This window comes from Myxine glutinosa, chromosome 1 (assembly GCF_964187855.1).
Source record: "Myxine glutinosa chromosome 1, kmMyxGlut1.1, whole genome shotgun sequence".
Taxonomy (NCBI): Eukaryota; Metazoa; Chordata; class Myxini; order Myxiniformes; family Myxinidae; genus Myxine; species Myxine glutinosa.
This window is the reverse complement of record NC_136261.1, coordinates 84,025,183-84,045,385: the sequence shown is the minus strand read 5'-3', so window position 1 is coordinate 84,045,385 and position 20,203 is coordinate 84,025,183. Positions and strand designations below refer to the sequence as shown.

Genomic DNA, 20,203 nt, shown 5'->3' with positions numbered 1-20,203 from the left:
TGTGTGTGTGTTGTGTGTGTGTGTGTGTGTGTGTGTGTGTGTGTGTGTGTGTGTGTGTGTGTGTGTGTGTGTGTGTGTGTGTGTGTGTGTGTGTGTGTGTGTGTGTGTGTGTGTGTGTGTGTGTGTGTGTGTGTGTGTGTGTGAGTGTGAGTGTGAAAAAAATAAAATGTCTATAACTTGAGAACGGCTGAAGTGATCTAATTCAAACTTGGTACACATATCTATTGATAATAAAAGGCAGTATTCGTCTGTCCATCCGTCCGTCTGTCTCCTCCATAACTCCAAAACCATGAAACCTAGCATCCCCAAACTTTGCATGCATAGAGCTGGACCTCCAGCAGATTGCAATGATGAAAACTGGGTCTTTGGGTGTGTTATAACATGCTTTTTGAAGATGATTAACGAGGTGCTCATTAGAAAGTGTCCGTTTGTGTGTGCACAGTTTCCGTGTGTGTGTGCGCAGTGTCCGTGTGTGTGTGTGTGTGTTAGTGTCAGTGTTAAATTAATAAGTTTGTCAAAAGGTCAGCGTCATATAAAATCATCAATTTTCATGCGATTGACCTGAAGTTTTAAGAATTTGCATATTAGGTCAATTAATTCGTGGACAGCACAGGCAAAGTACACAAAAATGGCAACACAAAGATTTACCTTCAAATAGTCTTCCAAAAATGTTAAAATCAAGCAGCAAATCAGCAAAATGGGGAAACCACTGAGAGCAGACAAAATGTCGACTTCACATTTGCAATGATACAGTTCAACATGGTGGACGTTTGATTTGAGTTCCAAACACGACGTTTGATTTTTATTTTTTTTTAACAAGTATATTTTTGTAGGTACATTAATGTAACTATCTATTAATACAATGAAAGTATATCACACAAAAATGTGATCTGTCGACTGTAACGCCATGGCTTGCAAAAGCAGCTGAATAGCGTTCACCAATCGCTAGATATGGTAAATTTTGTCAGATTTCACTCCAGATTTGGACATTACTTAGTCTACAGCATCCAACTATTAAATCCGAATCCAGATTTTGATGATATGCTTCAATTATGAATGATTAATCAATCGTGTTTCCAAGGCAAAGCATGTTTGAGGAGGCAAAACAAAATGGCGGTGTAAGAACCCAGCGAGGTGCGGTGCGCTGACCAAGATGGTGGGCCGCCATAATGGTAAGCCTCCACATCGGGTATTTACGGTGTAGCCCATAGGGCAAAGCTGTGTAGAACAGTGTTTGACCGTCTGTATGTATGTATGTCCCCTCAAACGTAAACCAATCAGAGCTGAGGATCTGGTCACAGGGCATGGTGATGTGATTACGTCTGATGTCATTTCGTCAGTATGGCAGCTGCCTCTTCACACACTGCCATTTGATTCCCATTTTGTTCAGGCTGAACATATCGTCGAACCTGTCATATATCACAATCACCATGCTCAACCTCTACGTTTTTCATTCAGTGTGAAAACACAAACAAACCGATTGTTAAAATGACCATCAAATATCGAAAGCATAGGCGTTAAGTCTCTTGCAACAAAACGACACGTATAGGCCTTAGGCTTTGTGCCTACCCTTCATACCGCTTCAGACAAATTAAGCCCTGGTTTCTTAATACAGTAGTGTATCATTTCAGTCGTATCGTTTTCGTAATAGTAATAATAATAAATAGTAAATATGACCACAAGACTTTAATCCCAATGTTGTGAATACAAAGTTGATGGATTGAAGCGGTGTATGGTTCATGAATCGATGATCAGCGGTGTATGGACGAACAAACGCGGAAGTAATGATTCTTGATAGCATGTTATGAACCCAACCTTGTGAGGTATATAGATTACAGTAGATCTTCCCTCAGTTCTGCAAGTAAAACTTACCTTACGGATGTCGGACTTACCTTACGTACTTACCTTACGGATTCCTCGAAATTTCTTTGTTTAATGTTATAAGCAGCATGAGCACCTGTTTACAAAGCTAATCTTCTTCCGACTTCTGTTTCCGGTCCCTGGAGCAAGGAAGCGTCTTCGACCTCTGCACGGCAGCAAGTTAAAGTATTTTTTCCATTCGTGTCTTCGTCAATTTCTACTCGTTTTTTATTGTGCATGTGTTGCAGTGTGTTTTCTAGTTGGTGTTGATTTGCAATTCTTGCAAACTTTTGTATAATTTAATCGTTTTCTGTCCCACCGCGTGCGCGGCCTGGTTTCTCTCGGCTTCCCTACCCCATAGGTGTTCTGTGAATTTAAGTTCTTTCCTTCGCTGTATTGCTTATTTCTTAGATTTTCTCTTCTCCCCCTAACTTCCCCGAACATCGACCACTTGTCTAACGTTTTAAATACCGTCTGGCAAATACCGTAATTAATCGTGTTCTGCTCCTTGTGTGCGGCCTTGTACCCCCGTTTTTGTTTGCTAACTTAAGTCCCCTAATTCGTGTTTTGCTTGGCTCTTAGATTTTTCCCTTCTACCCCGAACATAATACTCTTTGTCTGACGTTTTAAATCCCCACCCCCCAAACCCCCCCCCCCCCCCAAAAAAAAAAACATTTATTTTTCCTTTCTCCACATGTGCTGTTATCTCATCCTGTACTTCTGTCCAGGTGTGCTGTTCGCCCCGCCCCCATTATCTCCTTGCCATCCACCTTTTGCTCTGTTCACGTGACGCGTGGTGGTCCCTCTCGGCCCTCCCCCCGTCGGAATTTTGTGCATTTAAGATTGTTCATGGTTCTGTTTAAATATTATTTAAATATGTTTAAACTTTCCCCTTCAGTGTTTTATTCAGTGGCATATTACAACAACACGCTGTTTTTCTTCATATTTAAAAGGCTTCTTTCAATTTCCTCTCCAACTCATTCCACTTCAAAAAAAATAAATTCAATCCCTTATAACTCTGAATCACTGAATGCTCTAAATTCACATTCTTTCCATCCTTCCTCCATCGTTCTTAATCGGATTGCTAACTTGAAAATCACAATAAACCCAATTTGTTATCAATGTTCGTCTTTCATTAATCATCCACTTTCTAAACTCCCCTCTTGCCCCTCCCCTCCAAATCCCTCCCCTTGCCCCTACACTCCTAAACTCCCCCCTTGCCCCTCCACTCCTAAACTCCCCCCTTGCCCCTCCCCTCCTAAACTCCCCCCTTGCCCCTCCCCTCCTAAACTCCCCCCTCACTCCTCCCCTTCAAAACTCCCCCCCAACCCCTCCCATTCAAATCTCCTCCCATATCATTCCTCTCCAATTCTCCCTCCCCCCTCCTCCTCCTCAAAGATGCCTCCTCCCCACTTCGTCTCCCTTCTATCTCATACCTCCACCTCCCCCAACCTTCTACTTTCCTCTGCCCCCCCTCAAACAACCCCTCACTGTGCCTCATCCCTTCACCATCAAACCTTTCGTTCTCCTCATCCTTCCCTTTTCTTGTAACTCTTCTGTAATCTCTGACACACTATCAACTGCACTCACGACCTCCTCCTCTCATCCTTCATCTTACCCGACATCTCCCCTCCCCTGTCCTGTGCCCGATGCTCCCCCTCTCTCTTCATTAACGGTATGGACCTCAAACATCCGGGGCCTTCGCGCAAACCTGACTGATCTCTCCATACAGGTTGCTTCTGACAATCCAGACTTGATCTGCTTAACAGAAACTTTCCTCCTTCAAGACGTCTCTGATTCCTTAATATCTCTTCCTGGTTACTCCCTCCTCCGGTATGATAGACCTGAGCCTCGTCCTGGTGGTGGGGTGGCTATCTTTATCTAAAACTCTCTTCCTCACTCTCCTTGCACTGCCCTCTCTCCACCTCACCCCCAGGAGTACCTCTGGCTACGGCTTCCTCTCCGCTCCCACCTTTTGTTCATACGTGTTCTGTACCATCCTCCAAACAGTGATGACTCCATTTACATTGCACAGTCTGACAACATGGACCAACTTCTATCCACTCATCCCAACTCTCTCTTCCTCATATGTGGCGACTTCAACTGTCATCATGCCAGCTAGCTGGGTGTGGGTTTATCTCCATCGCTGCTCCCACCCTCTGGAACTCACTACCTCACACCATCAGAGATGCCTCCTCACTCACCACATTCAAAACATCACTCAAAACCCACCTGTTCAACACTGCATTCAACATTTAACCCACAGCATTTAACCCCTGACTATCTCTTCTCCTTCTCCTTCCCTTTGCTTTGATTATTTACCTGTTGATTTTTGTCTTTTTGCACTTGTTTTTTTTGTACTCTGTCAAAGCGTCTTTGGGCTTCTTGAAAAGCGCTATATAAAATAAATGTATTATTATTATTATTATTATTATTATTATTATCTCTCACCAGCCATCGCACCTTAGCAAAGGACTTCTGCGACTCACTGGGATTGACACAATCTGTCAATTTCTCGACCCGGATCTCAGCCAATGGTGTATCTTCTCTTCTAGACTTGGTTATGACAAACTTCCCTGCTAATGTCTGCTGCTCTTCTTCTGCCCCAATCGGTTCTTCTGATCATGTGCTTGTTAAAGTGGACATCTCTCTGGCCATTCTCAGAGAGCCTCCTCAGCGTCGCCGAGTCTGGCATTTCACTCAGGCCAACTGGCACGGTCTTCAAGCAGCCATTAATCATCTGGACTGGTCTCCCATCTCCACTGCCTCTGACATCAATTCTTCCTGGGAATTCTTCCAAAGCAAACTGCTCTCTCTCATGCACAGATTTATCCCATCTCGTCTTCAGTTGTCTTATCCTTCCTCCTGTCCATGGTACACTGAATCTTGTGGTGAGGCAGTTGCCCTGAAACAACTTGCCTTTGCCTCTTGGAAGGCTAATCCAACTGAAGGCAATCTCAGTTCCTTCCACCAAGCTCGGAACAAGTGTGTGTCTACCCTCAGGAGTGCCAGGAAGCACTATCTCTCCACACTCAAGAATGAACTCTCAAACCTGTCTCCTTCCTCCAAATCCTGGTGGCGTCTGGTCAAATCCGTTTCTGGTGTTTGTTCCCCCTCCATCCCCTCCCTTACCTCAAATGGCTACACAGTTGACACCGCACGTGACAAAGCCGAATGCCTCAACTCTGTGTTTGCCTCAAAATCTTGTGTCCCAAACCCATCTCTCTCTGTTTCCACCTTACCCAGTCGAACCCAACTGCTCCTGGACTCTGTGTCCTTCTCTCCTGACAAGGTGGAGGGGTTTTTGTCAAACCTCGACTCTGATTCTGCAACTGGACCAGACGGCATCAGCCCACGGGTCCTAAAATCCTGCTCTGCCGCTCTATCTCACCCTCTCTCTGTTCTTTTCACCCTTTCTTTTGCTCAAGGTCATCTGCCAGCATCCTGGAAATCAGCAAACATTACCGCTTTACACAAAAAAGGTGCAAAAACAGATCCTTGCAACTACAGACCAATCAGCCTGCTCCCAATTATCAGCAAAGTCATGGAATCCATCATTGCTTCGGATATCAAATCCTTCCTCTTCTCCAATGGCTTGATCTCCGATCATCAATTTGGATTCAGACCAGGTCATTCTACTCTTTACATGCTGCTTCTGCTGTCTCAACAATGGATGGAGGCCCTCAATGCCAAACAGGAAATCAGAGCCGTCTCCCTTGACATATCACGTGCCTTCGATACGGTCTGGCACCCAGCTCTGCTCACCAAACTCTCCTCCTATGGTATCCATGGAAATCTCCATGCATGGCTTGCGGACTTCCTCTCTGGTCGTAGACAAGGTGTGGCCCTGAATGGATTTCTCTCATCTCCCCTTCCTGTTCAGGCTGGAGTTCCCCAAGGCAGTGTTCTGGGCCCTGTGCTTTTTCTGGGCTTTATCAATGATCTCTCCGACTCTCTGGAAAATCCTCTATCTCTTTGCTGATGACTCCACTCTCTGCCGCTTCATTCCTCTTCCCTCAGATCGGCAGTCTGCAGCCTCCTCACTCTCTGAAGACCTGGACAAAATCACAGACTGGTCAAACAAGTGGAAACATGTCTTTCAATCCTGACAAATCTCACACTCTTACTATGTCTCTCCGAAAAGATCGACTGGACAACCCTCCCATCTACTTTCTCAACAAACTTTCTCCAAGAAGTTCTGTCGCTCAAGTTTTTGGGTATCACTATCTGCCATGATCTTTCTTGGGAAAACCACATTTCCAAGCTGGCCTCCAAAGCCAGTCGCCGACTGGGCATCCTCCATCGTGCGACGTCCTTCCTCGGCACACCTGAGCTCCTCACCACATACAAGGCTTTCATCCCCAGCTCAATGGAATACTGTTCTCCCCTATGGGCCGGTGCTCCTGCCTCACACCTAGCTCGGCTTCACGCTGTTGAAACCAAAGCTTTCAGAATCATTGGAATCTCCCGTGACGAAGCTATCTCCGAGGGCCTTTCACTCACTCACCGCAGACAGGGAGGTGGTCTTTCTGTCTTCGACCGACTCCTCTCCGGCCTTGCTCCCCCAGCCCTCTCTGTGCTTTGTCCCCCAAATATTCCTACAGGTCGCCAGCCAGCAACCCTCTGATGGTTAAACTGCCGAAATCTCGGCTCTCTGCTCACCTTCACTCTTTCATTCCTCTTTTCTCCCGCCTCTGGAACAAACTCCCACACTCCCTTCAATCCCACTCCTCTCTCCAGGTCTTTAATACAGCTGTTCACCACGATCTCTTATCTTTCCCCATCCAAAACCTTGATCTTTTCTACCCCCACTAATTCACTCCAGATCCACCTTGTTTGAAATTCCAACTTCTTTCCTGGAAGTCCCGGCAGTGTCCATATATTTTATACCTCTCCCGGCCCCCCTTCCCATGCCTCCCCCCCCCAAAGCCCTCTCCCTCCCACAGATCTCTCGATGTCCCTGCTCTCAGATGTTGCGTTTGTGTTCCTCCCCCTCTCGCCCCATCTTGTCTACCACTCCCCATGTTATATGTTTTATGTGTCGAATTGTCTTTCTGTGTGATTAATGTTAGCTCTTTCACGAGCCTCGATCTTGTATACAAAAAAAAAAAAAAAAAAAAATTCAAATGTGTTTGTGGTTTATAATATATTTCTCTCTCCTCTCTCCTCTCTCATCTCTCCTCCCTCCTCTCTCCTCTCTCCTCTCTCCTCTCTTCTCTCTCCTCTCTTCTCTCTTCTCTCTTCTCACTATATTATAAAAGAAAGTTTTTGTTTGTTTGTCTGCGCAAGCTAATCTCCTGAACGGTGAAAGATAGGAGGAAACCTCCAATACAAAAAATGTCGGGACGGGCCCCGGGAAGGTTTGAGGCTAGGTGGCGAGGCTGGTTGAGGCCGCTTCGGCCGGGCTGGGCCCATTTCACAATTAAAAGCTCAGCTAAATTACAGTAGTCAATCTTCTACGGCCACGAGTAAAAGCTGAATTATGGTGGTAAATTCATTCAAAAAGAACCAAAAATGTCGGGACAGGCCCCGGGAAGGTTATAGGCAAGGTGGAGAGGCCGGTCGAGGCCCACCTTGGCCGAGCTGGGCCCATTTTACAATTAAAAGCTGAGCTGAATTATAGTAGTCAATCGTCTACGGCCGTGAGTAAAAGCTGAATTATAGTAGTAAATTCATTCAAAAATAACCCGTGCAACGCCGGGTGCTTTCAGCTAGTATCTTCTAAATATATGGCGGCTATGCCGCTGTTAGACTTTTGGTCTTGTTTTCTTATGAGCACCTCATTAATCATCTTCAAAAAGGGTGTTATAGCACCCAAAACCCAGTTTCCATCCTTGAAATCTGCAGGTGTATGCCTGCAAAGTTTGGGGCCGCTCGCGTTTTTTTTTTTTTTTTTTTTTTTTTTTTGTATACTGAATCGAGGCTCCTGAAAGAGCTAACATTTATTTCACAAACAAATCAACCAGACAAACAAAATATATAAAAAGAGGGAGCGGAAGACAAGATGGGGAGAGGAGGGGAAGCACACAAACACAACATTTGAGAGCAGGGAGAAGTGTGGGAGGGAGAGGGCTTGGGGGGAGGAGGCGTGGGAAGGGGGGGGGGGGGGGAGAGAGGTATAAAACACAAGGGGACCAAAATTAGCGGGGGTAGAAAAGATCAAGGTTTTGGATGGGGGAAGATAAGAGATCGTGCTGAACAGCTGTTTTAAAGACCTGGAGGGTGGAGTGGGATTGAAGAGAGTGAGGGAGTTTGTTCCAGAGGCGGGAGAACAGAGGAATGAAGGAGTGAAGGTGAGCAGAAAGTCTTGATTTTGGCAGTTTAACCAGAAGAGGGTTGCAGTTTAAGTTTCATGGTTTTGGAGTTATGGAGGAAACAGACAGACAGACAGACAGACAGACAGACAGACAGACAGACAGACGGACGGACGGACGGACACTGCCGTGTGTGTGTGTGTGTGTGTGTGTGTGTGTGTGTGTGTGTGTGTGTGTGTGTGTGTGTGTGTGTGTGTGTGTGTGTGTGTATGTATGTATGTATGTGTATATATATATATATATATATATATATATATATATTGTTACGGACACGACTTAGATGTTATGATGGGCCGAGCGGAATGGCCGCCGTGTTCGCACAGTTTACCCGATTACACTCGAACGTTGGCCGAATCGCGCTACGCTAGATCAATGAAGGAAAAGGACACAACGGCTGGGATTAAGGCAACTTTACAAGGGGTACAGTTCTCAAGACCTCCGGAGGAGGATATAATATTGGTTATGCAGAACGGTTAGATTACACGGCAAGAGGTAAAGCACAGCAAGATGGGCACTTAGACACAGTCTTATCTTATTCCTGACAGACCACAGACAAACGGGACAAGACTGACTTACACGGGGATTGATGGCAGGGGAGGGCAGGCAGTCGATAGCTCAAGGTGCACCTTGGCTCAGGGACAGGATACAGCACGGTCCGGTCCAGAGACGCGGGGAGGTATTTCAGCGCTCGGAGGTGGCGACTTCTCTCTCCAAGCTGGGGGCGCATCTGACGTCACCTCCGTCTTCCTGCGCATGTCCAGCGGGGAGTGACACGCCCTCGGCTCGTTAGCTCCGCCCCAGATGGAATCGGTCCGCCGTTTCTTATTGGGTGCGGGGGGTTACCGGGCTCCGCCCTTGACGAGGAGCTGACAGTGAGCCCCTGCGTGGTAACCCCGTCGGAGCACATGTTCAATGGCGGCTAACCAAGCCGGAGTGAGGACGCACACTCCCCGTGCCGCCGCCACGCCGCCGCCGCTGTTGTTGTTGTTGGTGTTGTTGTTCCATGAGGAAGAGATGCGGGGAGGTATTGGGAGGTCCTAAACTTACTAATGGTGCCATACAATCACATTCTGGTGCAACGAAGAGTCAGAATTAATGGAAACGAGTCCTTAACTGACATAGACTAAGAATAACTAGCAAGATGTCCTATAGTTGTCTACGTGAGATGCGGTGAACCTGGGTACGACATTTAATGGGGGAAAAAGGGGAAGGTCGGGGCTACAGAGTGTTGTTTACAGACAATGGGACTAGGGAATGGGGGGTTGGGGAGTATTGGGGAAATAGGGGAATATTTACAAGCGGATATGGATGGAGGCCAAATCCCATATCCGCAACATTGCACCCTTCTCTACCTCGGGGCGTCCCGACCCGATAAATTTTTACCTACGTTAGTGTGGCACTCAGATGTAGTTCCCTCTACTATTAACTCAACCCTGAGTGCGACAGTTTTAAAGATGTTCACAAATGAGTAAATATGTCCCCCTGCGACGTTGCACCCTTCTCCTCACCGAAACACACCCACAGGATAACCGAATCGCGGAAAGAATCCTCAAACTAAACATACAGCCGGTAGGGAGCATTATTTACACAAGACTACACTGATATTTACACTACGATCCAGGACCTGTTTTTGGAGGAACACATGCAGATGTTATGCATAGAGAGAGAGCACGCATGCCAGCATCGATACACCAACCCACGAGTGCTCTGTGGCCTTACGGCCTTTAATAATGTGCAGAGCACCCCATCCAAGCACCAAAAGCACCACCCCATAACACAGTCAGCACCATCCGGTGCACCAATAAAGTGTTCGATAGTCACCGGTGGTGTCGCAGCCGGCCGATGTTCTGCCGCTGGTCTTGCCTTCATGTGGTGTACTTGGCCTTCTGGCTTCTTTAAAAATAAAGAAAGGCGCCAACCGGGTCCATTTCTAAATTGTGGCCGTCAGGGGCCAACTATTAGTGGTTCACCTGTATGGCATAGGTGCCACGTTGACCCATAGGTCCATCAACGGGTGGTGCTTGCCCGCAAAAGAACTGCGGTCCATTGTGGGCGGCCAACAAAATTGCGGTCCATATGGTGTATCGATCCAGGCAGCAAGCAGCGAAAGTGCAGGCCCACAACTGCGGAGCCAGCACCTCTCTCTCCTCTCTCTCTGCCCCAAAGCCAGATCCTCGGAGGTGGGAGACAAAAAAAGAAGACAAGTGAGTAAGGTGGTAAGGGCGCAAAAGTGCACGCAATATAAGGTAATGCACACTGGGGGCACATGGGAACCAGGTGAGACAGGTACGTTCCTACCGTACGCCCCCCCCCCCACCAGGTAACCTACATTGCCCCTCCCTTACCCCTTACTGTATCCACAAAACACAACACTACCCATAAACATCTACTTTACAAATCAACAAACGTCCCTACTGTCTTCCCCGTTCCTCCCATAAACCAAATTCGTCTTCTCTCCCTCCTAACCAATCAAATTTGCCATTTCCAACTCTCATCACAATTTGCCATCTCCAACTCAACAGCAAAATTTGCCATCACCAATTCATCATCAGTCCCTCCTAAGGAGGGAGAGATGGAATCACCCCAATGTCTCATCCACGTTGTGATGCGTCTCACCAATCCACACAGCAATTCTCATTTCCTGCACACAGAACAAAGAAAACACAGGTGTGGAGTCATCATCATCACCTCAGGTAAGTGGCTGCGTATGGTGCGACAGGTTCATCAATCCTAACTATTTCCTAAATGACTTTAACAACTTTACATTACCCGGGGTCTTTCCCTGCCAATCCATTGGCCAACTTACACTATGGGTTCTAAAAATCAATTCCCATTGACCAAACTGTGGTGCCTCTCAATTTGGGGTCTCACTCCCCCGATTCATCTCCCGGTGCCTTCGCACAATTTCTGGGCTGTGACGTGTCGCTCTCCCAGCAGGTCTACCCACCTGCACACCTCCACCACTGCAGTTGCCTCCGAGCTTACCTGCTCCTTACCCTAACCTAACTACCTGGGGAAGGCCCTCTGGCGCTCTCCCCACTCGGTGCCCTCTCTGGCACTGGGCTACCCGGGTCCGTCCTCCGGATCCTCGGGCCCCACTGACACTAACGGCTCCCAGAGCCCACCTGCGGCCTCACCTGGCCGACATCCTCACAGTGGTGGAGTGCCCAACCAACTACACACACTAACAGGCTACACGCCCAGCCATTTCCACAACACTAATGCACCCATCCACAATACCATTCTGCAACCGCACCACAAATGCCAATATCCAACCACAATTTACCTATACCCTCTACCTAACACTTACACTACCCGCCCCAGGTACTCGTGAAAGGGGTCCACTCTTCCCCCATCCACACCTTCGCACCATGCACACCACTCCGTACCACTTACTCCAACTCTCTCCACACCACTCATTCTCTGCTCCATATATTCCACACACCTGTACTTGCACACCTGTGCTCTCACACCTGGTGCCACCTGCACCCTTCTCTCCCCAAGCGCATTCGCGCTGATCCACACACTCACTACTCATACACTGCTCCACACTGCTCCACACACCTGTCCAGTTCTCACACAGCATCATCTCATCTAACTACTCCCCTCTGAAACTTGCGCTTCCCAGTCGTCCCTTTAAACTATTGCGCTCCCTCGTCATTATAATCCACACTAATCTACCTGCGTCCCCACTACAGGTATCAGTCACTAACTAACCTTAACGTCACCTAATGTCATCTTCTAGGGCCCTATCAATATCCTAACCCACCCGGGCTAGTTTTCACTGCCATACACCCCATAAACTATAGCGCATTTGCCCCACTGTTTGTGAGGGATGACAGAGTTGCCATCCCACCACATCGGGCATCTCCCACTACCAATTTTGCCCATCAAATTTCAACAAATTAAAATTTTTGCCAATCACTACTCATCATCTGCCAATCATTACTGCCAATCCTTTGCCAATCATCAAATTTTGTTTTTTTTCTAATTTTGGGTCCAAAACACTATCCTCATCACCCGTCTACTCACTAATGCCTCTCGGTGCGCCAATTCCTGTCCAAAGCCCGGCTTCGTACAGCCAAGCCATGAATGCGGGTTGTTTGGTGCCAGCGGCTCGATACGTCCCGCATTCGGTGCAGGGAAGGAGGTTTACCCGGGCCGAGATCCCACGCACCATCTCGGCACGGAGCCATCCCATGGCCCGATCTCGACCTGCCGGAATGCCTCAACAAAAAGTGGTCGCCATGACGACCCTTCCTATCGGGCTGCCCGCTCCGCCTAGTGGAGCACGGACGCGGTCGTTCAAAGCGAGGCCCAGCGTGGATCGCATACGGCGGTCCTTTCGAACCCGCCGTGGTTCGGATCCCCGCTGGTCCTCGCGGCACGCGAAGCTGCCCGACGCGCACCGAGGGCCCGATTCGGCTATAAGTCGGTTCTAACCTCTAACCCGGTTACCGTCGATGCCTCACCTGGATGCTTACAAGCATACGCTACCCCTTTCTTGCTCATACATGCAGCCGTTTCCATGCTCCTCGTCGTACCTTTTCTTACACACCTCGGTACACTCATTCCACTCCCAGCCTTGGTCACACACCTGACCACCGAACACTTTGGCACACATTCGTTGGTCGCACACCTCACCAACACACCTCTTCGCACCCCCTCCTCGGTCACCTCCTCTGTGACAATCACAGGTGTGCTCTCATTCGCACACCCAACCACGTGCCTCACGACCAATTCCAGCGTGCATTCCCACTCACGCTCTACCATTCCAGGTGTGCATCCTTCCATTCCAGGTGTACATCCTCGCTCACCTGTCACACCCAACTCACGCTCCATGTCACTCTCACTACTCTCACCTCCACTCTTGACAGCGCACTCACCCTTACTCTTGACAGCGCACTCTTTCCTCATGCACCCGTCCATTACACACCTCTCTCGCGCACACTCTTGCGCACACTCTCCCGTCACACCCTCTGTAACACTCACCACAGGCGTGCATTCTTCCTTGCCTTTGACAGCGCACTCTTTCCCCATGCACCTGTCCGTCACACACCTTTCTCGCGCACACTCTTGCGCACACTCTCCCGTCACACCCTCTGTAACACTTACCACACCGCGCTTCCATGTGCTCCCTCGCACACGCGCTACGACCGACTCACTCTCGCCAGCACCCTCACTCCTTGGCACGCACTTTTTCCTCACACACCCCAGAGTCGGACTTTCTCGCACACCTCCTTTTTCGCACACCAGACCTGTCGCACACTTCACCAACGGCCTCTCACGAACACCCGGGTCCATCTCGACCCCCAAGCTCATTAAATCACCTGGCGCATCATACGCACGACCATATTGGTCACCACTTACACCGGGTCCTCTTCCTCTTCGCTTCTCCTCCATCACCTGCGAATCCCTCATCCGGTTAATGAGCACATCATCACGATCCGAACACAGACTTTGGACCAATTCTTTTACTTCCTCCTTTATCTCTTTCTTATCCTCTCTCCGTCGCTTCTTAATTTCGCTCACCCCTTCTTCCACTTCTTCTAATTTCTGCTTCACCTCTTTTATTTCCCGGTACGTCTCCTCAAGTTCGTCCTCTAAGGCTACCTTGACCGTTTCCATGTGCGTCCTCACCTGCCGGTCCTTCGTCTCCATTACCTCTGTCACCTCGTCCAACCTTGTTGTCAGTCCCTCACGTACCATCTGACATTGCCTCTTTGTCGCTATCAAGTCGTTTTTTATGTCGTTTTGTGTCGCTTTTAACCCTCCTAATACCGCAGTGTTCCTTTGAACCTGCTCCGTTAGTCCTTTTTGTCCCTCCGTCAGCTGTTCCACCTCCTGCGTCAGGTCCTCTATGCCCCCTTGTAACTTTACAGTCCCCTTTCTCACCTCCTTCTCCATGTGCTCCTTACAGTGCCTCACCTCCTCGCGCACTCCTCCGACCTCCTCACTCACACCTCTTCTGATCTCTTCTCCCATCACTTGCATCTCCTGCCCAGATGCCACCCTCATCTGCTCCATTTCCTCCCTGTGAGCATCCAGTTTAGTTTCTACCCCCATTCTGACCCCCTCTATCTGCTGCCCCATTTGTTTAACTTCCCTTTCCGCTTGGTCCCTCATGTCCCTCAATTTGCCTTCCATACTGTTTTCTAACCCCTCTAACCCATTTTGCATCCCTTCCATTTGATTCTCTTGAGCGGCCATTCTGTTTTCTACCCCCATTAACCCCTCCTGTATTTCCCCTAATCTATTGTCTAATCCCTCTATTCTACTCCCTAACCCTCCGATCTGGGCCCCCATGTCCTCCCTCAATTTCTCGCTATTGGACCCCATGTCCTCCCTCATTGCCCCCATACTGTTTTTCATTTCTTCATTATTCTTGTCCATAAGGGCCTTCATTTGCATTAAAAAAAGGTTCAAATCCACCGGTGGCGCTACTACGGTCGCGGGCGCGGTCGCCGTGGCCATGTGCGAGTCGCCATTTTGCGCACCCGTAACCTCGTGCGCGACGACGCTATTTTGCGAACCTGCCACCCTCACTGCTTCGCTCTCCTCATGTCCCTCATGTCCCTCAATTTGGTCCTGGATCGACCCTGCCTCACTCTCCTCTACCGGAACCCAGCCGTCTTGATCTGCCATAGCGCGACTTTCAAAATTAGGGTTTTTTTTTTTTTTTTTGTAAAACACAATCAAATTTCGCCGTTATAATTTCGAGCGCGTGAAACGCGCTCCGGGTCCAATCTCACTTCCCGACACCAATTGTTACTCTAATAGTACAATTGGTGTTCCAAAATTTGGGCCTAACAAATTTAGTCCCAGGTCCGAATCCAACTCCTGACAACCAATTGTTACGGACACGACTTAGATGTTATGATGGGCCGAGCGGAATGGCCGCCGTGTTCGCACAGTTTACCCGATTACACTCGAACGTTGGCCAAATCGCGCTACGCTAGATCAATGAAGGAAAAGGACACAACGGCTGGGATTAAGGCAACGACACAAGGGGTACAGTTCTCAAGACCTCCGGAGGAGGATATAATATTGGTTATGCAGAACGGTTAGATTACACGGCAAGAGGTAAAGCACAGCAAGATGGGCACTTAGACACAGTCTTATCTTATTCCCGACAGACCACAGACAAACGGGACAAGACTGACTTACACGGGGATTGATGGCAGGGGAGGGCAGGCAGTCGATAGCTCAAGGTGCACCTTGGCTCAGGGACAGGATACAGCACGGTCCGGTCCAGAGACACGCGGGGAGGTATTTCAGCGCTCGGAGGTGGCGACTTCTCTCTCCAAGCTGGGGGCGCATCTGACGTCACCTCCGTCTTCCTGCGCATGTCCAGCGGGGAGTGACACACCCTCGGCTCGTTAGCTCCGCCCCAGATGGAATCGGTCCGCCGTTTCTTATTGGGTGCGGGGGGTTACCGGGCTCCGCCCTTGACGAGGAGCTGACAGTGAGCCCCTGCGTGGTAACCCCGTCGGAGCACATGTTCAATGGCGGCTAACCAAGCCGGAGTGAGGACGCACACTCCCCGCGCCGCCGCCACGCCGCCGCCGCTGTTGTTGTTGTTGGTGTTGTTGTTCCATGAGGAAGAGATGCGGGGAGGTATTGGGAGGTCCTAAACTTACTAATGGTGCCATACAATCACATTCTGGTGCAACGAAGAGTCAGAATTAATGGAAACGAGTCCTTAACTGACATAGACTAAGAATAACTAGCAAGATGTCCTATAGTTGTCTACGTGAGATGCGGTGAATCTGGGTACGACATTTAATGGGGGAAAAAGGGGAAGGTCAGGGCTACAGAGTGTTGTTTACAGACAATGGGACTAGGGAATGGGGGATTGGGGATAGTTGGGGAGTATTGGGGAAATAGGGGAATATTTACAAGCGGATATGGATGGAGGCCAAATCCTATATCCGCAACAATATATATATGTATATATATATATATATATATATATATATATATATATATATATATATATATATATATATATATATATATGTATATATATGTATATATGTATATATATATATGTATATATATGTATATATGTATATATATATATATATATATATATATATATATATATATATATATATATATATATATATATATATATATATATATATATATATATATATGTATATATGTATATGTATATATATATATATATATATATATATACACATATATATATACACATATATACACATATATATACACATATATATATACATATATATACACATATATACACATACACACAGTGCATTCAGAAAGTATTCAGACCCTTTCACTTTTTTCACAATTTGTTATGTTGCAGCCTTATAGCTGAAGTCGTTTAAATTAATTTTTTCCCTCTTCAATCTGCACTCAATATCCCATAATGAAAAAGGGAAAACAGAATTTTAGAAAGTTTTGCAAATTTATTAAAAAGCAAAAACTGAAATATCACATGGATAAAAGTATTCAGATCCTTAACTCAGTACTTAGTTGAAGCACCTTTGGCAGCGATTACAGCCTCGAGTCTTCTTGGGTATGACACAACAAGCTTTGCAAACCTGGATTTGGTGATTTTCTGCCATTCTTCTCTGCAGATCCTCTCAAGCTCTGTCAGGTTGGATAAGGACCGTCGGTGGGCAACCATTTTCAGGTCTCTCCAGAGATGTTCGATTGGGTTCAAGTCAGGGCTCTGGCTGGGCCACTCATGGACCTTCACAGAGTTGTCCCGAAGCCACTCCTGCACTTCTTGGCTGTGTGCTTCGGGTCATTGTCCTGTTGGAAGGAGAACCTTCGGTCCAGTCTGAGGGTCTGAGCTCTCTGTTTCAGGTTTTCATTAAGGATATCTCTGTACTTTGCTCCGTTCATTGTTCCCTCAACCCTGACCAGTCCCCCAGTCCCTGCTGCTGAAAAACACCCCCACAGCATGATGTTGCCACCACCATACTTCACCGTTGGGATGGTATTGTTCAGGTGATGAGCGGTGCCTGGTTTCCTCCAGACTTGAACCTTAGAATTGAGGCCAAACAGTTCAATATCGGTTTCATCAGACCACAGAATCCTGTTTCTCACAGTCTGAGAGTCCTTTCGGTGCTTTTTTGCAAACTCCCAGCGGGCTTTCATGTGTCTTTCACTGAGGAGAGGCTTCCGTCTGGCCACTCTGCCATAAAGCCCAGAACAGTGGAGTGTTCCAGTGATGGTTGTCCTTCTGGAAGTTTCTCCCATCTCCACACAGGATCTCTGGAGCTCAGCCAGAGTGACCATCAGGTTCTTGGTCACCTCTCTTACGAAGGCCCTTCTCCCCCGATTGCTCAGTTTGGCCAGGCGGCCAGCTATAGGAAAAGTCCTGGTCGTTCCAATTCCATTTAAGAATTATGGAGGCCACTGTGCTCTTGGGAACATTCAATGCAGCAGAATTTTTTTTGTAGGCTTCCCCAGATCTGTGCCTCGACACAATCCTGTCTCTGAGCTCTGCAGGCAGTTCCTTCGACCTCATGGTTTGATTTTTGCTCTGATAGGCATTGTCAGCTGTGAGACCTTATATAGACAGGTGTGTGCCTTTCCAAATCATGTCCAATCAATTGAATTTACCACAGGTGGACTCCAATCAAGGTGTAGAAACATCTCAAAGATGATCAAGATAAATGGGAGGCACCTGAGCTAAATTTCAAGTGTCATAGCAAAGGGTATGAATACTTATGTCAATGTGACATTTCAGTTTTTTCTTTTTAATAAATTTGCAAAACTTTCTAAAATCCTGTTTTCTCTTTGTCATTATGGGGTATTGTGGCCTCTAAAATGGCCTCTAAACGGTGGTTATTATGGGGTATTGTGTGTGGATTGATGAGGGAAAAAATGAACTTAAACGATTTCAGCATAAGGCTGCAACATAACAAAATGTGAAAAATGTGAAGGGGTCTGAATGCACTGTGTATATGTATGTATGTATGTATGTATGTATATATGTATATATATATATATATATATATATATATATATATATATATATATATATATATATATATATATATATATATATATATATATATACATATACACACATACATATACATGAAATGAGTTGATTTGTTGATTGTACCTTGTTGAGTTTTGGGTGTGCACATTAAGTTTTTCGGAAGTACAAAAAAAAAATCGATCTGAGGGTTCAGCGTGGTGGGAGCACCTTGATTCTCTCTGCATGTTTGTATTGTATAGCCCCGCTGCTCCTGGTGGGGGTGTGTGTAACAAGTCATCCCTTCCGTAATTCTCATTGTAGTTCCCCATTCATAAGAATGGGTTCCTCGCTGATAACACAAAAACGAGTGATAATGGAACATAATGGGAAACTTGGAGAGGAACAAAATGGGAAAGAATCCATGTTTGTAGAAGAGATCATGGATGTACGTACGAGTCAATGATGCGTAATGGTGAAACGGGGATGAGAATGAGACTGCATGGGCAGCTGTGAGAAATTTACCTTCCTTGATGAGCATTGAAACTGCAGAAAAGCAAATATTTGTGCAAGCCTTTCCATGGTTGTTGGCCTGTCAATAAAATATGGTAATGTTATCACTAAATGGGTCATGATCCTCTACAGATGTTTATTTCAATAAATAATTGCTAAGTTTTGATGATGTGACAATCTGACTGTGGCTCACATTCCCAGCGGAAGCTCGAAGGATTGCGTGAAGCGAAGAAGGACTGGGAGATTAAGGTGTCAGAGTTGCGAACTTTCAAGGAGGAAGCGGAAGTCCCTGAGAAGGCAGCCAAAGAGAAGCACCACCAAGAATGGGAAGGTATTGTTGCAGCATTCGGTTTCGTTTTTTTAAGGAAAAGAGAATCTGATGACTCTGCTCAGGGTGAATTCACATAGTTTCTCAGTGTTCAACTGTAAAAAATAACGTAATTGCATTTTGGGTGTGCCAAAAAAAAAAGATATAAATGAAACGGCACAGCAGGATACTTTGCTCCAATTGTCATGTTTTGAAGACTCGTCATTATCCGCTTCCTCCGGGAGCAAGAAATTTTGTTTCCAGACTATCGTTTCCCCACCCGTAATACCCCTTCTCTCCAGTAGGGGTCAGTGGTTCAACCACTTTTACTATTCTATGTATACAGGCTAAAGTCGCAAGTTGTCTCCCCACACTCGCCTGAGGGGTTTTGTTATTTAATACCCATGCCCTGACCCTGGGCACCCAAAGTATAATTGCAACATTTGGTGGTCGTCCAAGCTGTTTTTGATTCCATAGTGAATGGACATGCAGATCCACAGAAATTGCTTTATTTTCCCCTTTCTGTTTCAGACCTGAAAGAGGCAAAGAAACAGCAGGAAGAGCGCATGTTGGCGTCTACAGCTTTTGCTGAACTTGATGATGATGGTGATGGATTGTAAGTTTTCCTTTTTTTTTTGATTTTTTTTTTGCCTTTGTAGTGATAGCTGCCAATCAGAATGCAAAATGCGTCTTTTATTGAGTGGTCCATATGTTTGTGCATCTGACAAAATTGAGAATGTGATGTTTATTGCAATAATAGAAAATGTTTTTCACTTGGTATGATAAAAATCAATATGATATTGTTTCTTGCTTGCTGTTCTGCTGAAACTGCGAGAAAGAGTGTTTCAAAGTCGTGAGCTTTGCCAGTAATGCTTGTCCTGTACAGAACATATAAATCTGCCTCCAGGGGCCAATGTCTAGCTGCTCTATAAGATGGAAAGGTTGGCACTTTAGTTATTGCATTCTTTATTGCTTTGAGTTTTATGATTCTTTGAGATGTTACCAATTTATTCACTCGCCTTTCCCCGGTGTGTACCCCGGTTTAGAATAGGTACACCATATCCCTGCGCATCGTAAGAGGCAACTAAGGGTTGGCGTCAGGAAGGGCATCCGGCCATAAAAACATTGCCTCAAACAGGGAACCATGATTGTCATGGGGCCCGCTAGGCTAACCCCCGCTTTAGCGGGGAAAATGGCCTTAAAAACGATCATTCATTCATTCATTCATTTCCCCCCCAA

The 20,203-nt window shown here is 46.8% G+C and overlaps 1 protein-coding gene across 3 annotated transcripts in view; it reads left to right on the top strand.

The window, feature by feature from the left end:
* Positions 1-20,203, top strand: part of PRKCSH (PRKCSH beta subunit of glucosidase II) — a 306,309-nt gene that overhangs the window by 67,560 nt on the left and 218,546 nt on the right. For all 3 annotated transcript variants that reach the window (XR_013622808.1, XM_068114189.2, XM_068114202.2), the window contains exons 6-7: positions 18,859-18,988; positions 19,496-19,580. Coding sequence is in view for 2 of the 3 variants with exons in the window: in XM_068114189.2 (XP_067970290.2) it covers positions 18,859-18,988; positions 19,496-19,580 (215 nt within the window). In the remaining variant the exon portion in view is untranslated. The remainder of the gene's footprint in view (positions 1-18,858; positions 18,989-19,495; positions 19,581-20,203) is intronic.